This window comes from Protopterus annectens, chromosome 2.part0, assembly GCF_019279795.1.
Source record: "Protopterus annectens isolate FY-2018-M chromosome 2.part0, PAN1.0, whole genome shotgun sequence".
Lineage (NCBI taxonomy): Eukaryota > Metazoa > Chordata > Ceratodontiformes > Protopteridae > Protopterus > Protopterus annectens.
The window spans coordinates 918,289,553-918,295,552 of NC_056728.1; the positions used below are offsets into that span (position 1 = coordinate 918,289,553).

The 6,000-nt window shown below is 35.0% G+C and overlaps 1 protein-coding gene across 1 annotated transcript in view; it reads left to right on the plus strand.

The window, feature by feature from the left end:
- The window catches only part of LOC122793294 (proepiregulin-like), a 125,090-nt gene extending 119,302 nt beyond the window's left edge, over positions 1 to 5,788 (plus strand). The window contains exon 5 of the mRNA XM_044061165.1: positions 4,141 to 5,788. Coding sequence (XP_043917100.1) covers positions 4,141 to 4,207 — 67 coding nt within the window. The 3' untranslated portion in view covers positions 4,208 to 5,788. The remainder of the gene's footprint in view (positions 1 to 4,140) is intronic.
- The last annotated feature ends 212 nt before the right edge of the window (positions 5,789 to 6,000 follow it).

A 6,000-nucleotide genomic window follows, 5' to 3' on the forward strand; every position in this document is an offset into this window, starting at 1 on the left:
GAAAAAAGGACCATGATGAAAACATACTTGGAGAACATGCTGGCTCAAAGATAAACTTACTTTGGTGCCCATGTTTTGCAATCCAAATAGAAATGTCATATAAGAAGGCATTTTTTCTGTTCAATATGATAATTGCTACATCAACATCTTGAAATATTATTTGAAATCATTACAGATTGGCTGCCCTACTTTAAAAAGAAATGTTTTGTTCTCTCAGCATGAGAATGTTGCATATTTTTTGTAAAGGTTTCTAAGATCAAACACGCCTCTTTCATGAAATATCTCCATGGTATGCTGCTGCACTGTGTCTAATGCAAATGTCCTAGAATTTGGTAGGCTGCATTTTTTATACAGAAGTTGGATTTTGGTACAGTGAGGCTTGTGCTTCTTTTCAGCAGGTTAAGTTATTCTTTAAACTGTCCAATGTTCATTGAGATTGCTGTTCTTCCATCTTTATTAAAATAGGTCTTTATAGTATCCACTATCAAGAAGCCATCTTTGATTTGAATATGCTAGAAAATTGAAGCTGTATCTCTAACCTTTTGTTTATATAATACTATCGAGAAAAAAATACATGTGCAGATATATTTCTATGTAACTTCTCTTGATGTCTTTGGTCTAAGTTTGTTTTTAGGTCTAGACTCAGAACTGAGACAGCTTTGATAGAGTCAAAACTGACTTTTTGGTGGTACAAGAGTGATGGTTTCTCTCCATCTTGGTCCTTTTTGATCTTCAGTGTTTTTAACACTATTGAACAAAGTGATCTGATTGAGAACCTGAGACTACCTGTGGCTTCTGTTGCAACATATCAACGAGTTTACCTTAGTCTTGTTGTTTTTTGCATATATTCTATCTGGATCACAGCGTGACAAACCAAAATGCTGCCAGCCCAGCTAGCTGTAATTTTGTAAATAATTATATGTCACTTGAAAATATTAATATGATTTATATAGAAATGTGACATTGCCATCCCAGCTGTCTGCAATTTTGTAAATAGTCATATGTCATTTGTGAATATTAATATAATCCACAGGCTTGTCTTACAAATGTAAGAGAACTATATGTTATGTGGATATTAAACTACTGGTACAGAAGTGTGTGCTAAACTGTATGTTATGCACTGAGCTTCAAGAATGTAACCACAGTCTACCCTACTGGAAAAGAACATAAATGTATATAAACTATATTAATGGTAGAAGTTGGAACATACAGAATTAACTTGTAAAACTTCAAGAAAATAAAAGTGTTTTACGATGTGCTATAAAAAAGTTTCAGTGCAGCAAGCAGACACAATGTCTAGAGCTAGGGGGTTTTATATTGTCTTGAAACAAAAATAATTACTAGGTTTCAAATGTAAATTGTTTTTATTGCTCTGCTATTTCCTAGCAGCTTCACGTCTGAGAGATAAGCATTTTTGACACAGAGATGCTGGTTTCTGTTAGCCTGGGAACTGAAGGCAGGTGACCCAGCAGTAATGTGTATTATTAATTTAAGAGCTATCTCAGAGAGTGAATCTGTGCAGTTTGCATTTATCTTTGGACCTGGAAACATCCATTTTCAGCACTTCTGTCTTGTCAATAGTAAGTAACTAGGGAAAAGTGATTTCTCTTAGATGTAGATAGGATTATAGTAAAGATTAGTTTAGATGTTTTCTGCATTTATTTGAGACTGTTCTGCAATGTTGTTTTAAAATATTTCCTGTGATTCTGAACTCTGTAGTCACTATGTTGGGTTGTTGGAGTATTGCCTTGTTCTTTTATTATTTATTATTAAATATATTTAAACCTTTTAATTGTGGCTGGTTTGTTTAGATATATTTAAGCTCTTAGAGTACTTGCATATGTATTTGGTGACAATGTACAGGTCACTCTTAAATAGCCTTGCAAGTCTTGGTCACACTTACTATTTGGATAATAGTGACATCAAACAATAGGATTGATCACCCTTTGGGAAGGGCTTTAAAGTAGCTCAAAAGGGGTTCTGGTAGCAATGATAACTACCTTATGGGCTGGGCAGAAGGGGGCATAACTAATAAATATGTGCCATCCTTTTCCAGGTGTGTGTTTGTGTATAAATCAAATCTCAAAGTGTGTGTTTGTGTGTGTGTGTGTGTGTGTGTGTGTGTGTGTGTGTGTGTGTGTGTGTGTGTGTGTGTGTGTGTGTGAGCTACTTGGTCAGGGAGACAAAGCACTGGTTGGACAGAGAGAGTGTTGGGAAGACTTGCCTTGGAACCCTGGCTGTACCAGTGGGGAGTCGTACTGGGGATCTGGAGAAAAAGGAAGAAATCAACCCCAGACTAACTGTTATCTCTGTGTGCTCTTAAGGGAATTTGTATTTTACCGTGTGTATAGTTGTCATCGTCCCATTGTGTATATCCCTCACTGCTGCAAGTGGTGAGGATTGAGGCTCCTTGATTACTGGGCCAGTGCAGGGGTGTCACACACATGTTGATGTGGATAGCAAGAAAACCAGTTAAATGTGAAGCTGGCAAACAATGAAGTGATGCTGATACATGTCCCTGTTCTTCAGTGGCATCTTCTTTTTCTTCCTCCATCACTTTTTCCTTATGAAGAGAATAGACAGGAACATATTGTGTGTTCAAGGTCTGTGAGTGATTAATGATAATTTTCAGACTTCGGGAGCAGTGTCGGCTGTTCCCAGATGCACATCCATAACCATCACACCTTGTGATGGTGATACATGCACTAATGTCATCTCACTGAGGCTGTAATAACATTTGTCATCAAATAAATGAAAAAACTGGCAGGAAGGGTCCCAAGGAACACCAAACAAAAAAATGTTGAATGAAAGCAAACTTTAATGCTGAATAAATCCAATAAAATTGATGTATAAATCCAGTAAAATTGATGTATGTGAGTGCTTTCATTCAGACAACATTGTTTTAATGAAAGTGCTCACATACATTGATTTTACTGGATTTATACATCAATTTTATTGGATTTATTGGATTTATTCAGCATTAAAGTTTGCTTTCATTCAACATTTTTGTGTTTGGTTATCCTTGGGACCCTTCCTGACAGTTTTTTTTTCATTTATTTGGTTTGTTTCTTACCTTTAACCTTTGTCATCAGCTTATTCATAAAGACCTTATGCAGTTGTAGTGGGTGCAATATTCTACAGCAAGTGTGTTTGTTGGCTCATCTCAATCATTTTGTTCTTATCATCAAGATCATAAATGACATGGGTACTGATGATCTAAAAGAGATGCTGGTGGTTAGTTCCCTGTCAAGATCCTTCACTTACTGAGGTGAGGGGCTGTTGGCTGTTAGAGTGATCGGCCTCTAAGTATTTGCTAGACAGTACACTGCTTATCTTGCTGCAGTTCTCTGGAAACCTCTGTCTTATGTGAGTCAGGCATGAGATGCTGAGACTTCTTTCCATTGAGCCATCTTTTAGGAAGACCTTTTTAAAATACTCAAGTGCTCAGGAGGTTTTTTTTTTACATTTAATAATTTATTTTAACTATTTAGTTTATTATTTTTACAGTGTTTATGATTTCTTGGTCTGCCATTCTAGCAATGCTTTCATTTTTATCTATAAAATGGTTTGCATTTAAAAATGCAAAAGTAATACCAGTAAATTAATTAACAAATAGGAGGTGGAAAGGTGTTCCCAGAGAATAAGCATTCTGTATACACATGGGAAGTACAGAGAATTATCTTGGACAGCAGCATTCTGTATAAAAAGGGGTGGGAAGTTGTACTCCTTAAGAATGATCACTACACTGTGCCATTTGGGCAGGGAAGCAGAACCTTGAGGAAATTCTTGTTCAGCACTTCATTAGCATTGTGATAGTAAAGGTTGGCTGTACAAATAACAGAATGTACCAACAAGGTAGTTTAATAATATATGAAACTCATGGGCTGTCAACATTATACAATGCAACAGAGCTGTATTTCACAAGACAGTATGTCTGTGTAGTAAAATATATTTTCACAAGTGCTATCATAAATGTGAAGTTGGTATTACAATTGGTAATAAAACTATAATATCATGTATCTGTACAATAGTATAAACTGTGTAGATCATAAACATTTTAATTATTCCTGTATAGAAGGTTGCTATTGAATTTCCTTCTACTATTTTTGTTAATTGTCATTTGTTTTTAAATTCTCACAGGTACAAAAAGAACAGACGTGAACAGAAAGAAAAGAAATATGCTGGACTTCCTACTTCTATTGTATGAAAGCAGATATAATTTTTATGAGATATTACACATTTCCCTAAGATTCAAGCATTCATCCAGAGTTTAAGCTACTTAGCAGTCTGTACCTTGAAACTACATCTGCCAAATAAAGACAGGAATTTCCGAGGTGATCCTTAAACCTGGTGTGTGAATACCAATTTATAAACCTGCAGGCAAGGGACCCTATCTCAGATTACTAGTGGTAGCAGCATTACTCTGGTAGTAAACCAATTCTGAGCTTTAGAAGCTGAGTTTGTGAAATTAATTGTGACAATCATTTATTTACAGAGCACTGTCTACTGCTTCTTCGCTGTTACACTCTTAGTCACTGAGCAGTATGCAAAGTAGTGGTGCTGTGTCATAAATCTAGTGCTTGGATACTTGGTCTTTTTACTGGAAATGTACCATTGTAGAAAATCTGTATAGACCTAGCAGCAATTATTAACCAAAGTATGACCCTCCTCCCTCACATGCTCTGGATGAGCTATTAATGTGCATTTTCAAGCACCTCTTTGACCCTAACTACTGTTAAAGGTTTTGCAGGACTGATTATATCAGCTCCCCATATTTCCTTAATATAGTACTAGAAAATGGATATATGCAATTGTCATGTTATTTAACAGAAACTATTTTACATACTCTAAAATATATTTAATGTCTGTTTTTTCTAAATTATATTTTGCTGTTTAACATTTATCTACAGTTACTGAACTGTGTGGGCAAAAAAAAATGCTTTCACAAATATACTGACTACCGTCTTAGTTTGAATTATACTGAGACACTGCATTCTGATGTGTAAATAGAGTGCCATTATGCTGTGGAAGCAAAATGAAGTTAATATTGTGCAAATGCTCAGTTTCATGAGTTTAGAGTCGGACTGCTAACCTGATGATTGTAAGCTATGCTGTGAGTGTATGCCATTATATGTATTTAAAAGAGTGGTGATAAAAGAAACCATGCACACTGTAATCTTAAATGCTAGTTGGTGTAACAGTTTAATTTGACAAATGATACCAATTTCCTCAGCAGACAGATTCAGAGGCAGCCATCATTCCAAATTGTAAATGTTTTTAACCTATGACAGTTTGTATAGGTATCCAGCATCTGGGAGATCTCTGTCTCATATATGTAAAACACTGCCATTTATATACTGTGCATTTAGTTGCATTATTATGTAATCTGGGACTGAGCCTGTAATTTGTAATTGTTTAATCAGTGTTCTATCCCGGTACGTAAGTAAATACATAAGTACATGTATGTATATACACATACATACATATAAGCATACTTTTTGCACTAAAGTCTGAGGTGCATAGCCAGTATCATTTTTATCTGTTTTGTTCTTATGTTTTGGAAAAAGTTCAGTATAGTTAGATTTGTTAAAATCATACTTTTACTGATTTATATTTATGTTTTATAAAATTCTAATGCAATTCTGTCCTCTGTAGAGAGCCAACATTGCTCTAAAGAGAAAATGACTGAGGAGTAGACATTAATAATGGTTACAAGTTTGTTTTGAAGGTGCAGTGTTTTTAATGTAAACGGCTGTGCATAGTGAATAAAAAATGTTGATTTTTGCTACATCAAGATTTTTGTATTTCTTTTTTACCAGTTGTTAACAGAGTTAAGTATACTTATCCAAGGACCCTTTTCAGACACAACTTGAGCCTTGCAGCAAAACATAACAAGAACAATTACAGGCTGTACCATTGACATTAATGAAATACATTGAGTTTCACTAATGCAACATATGATTGGATATATACAGTTAGATAAAATACTAAAATATATTA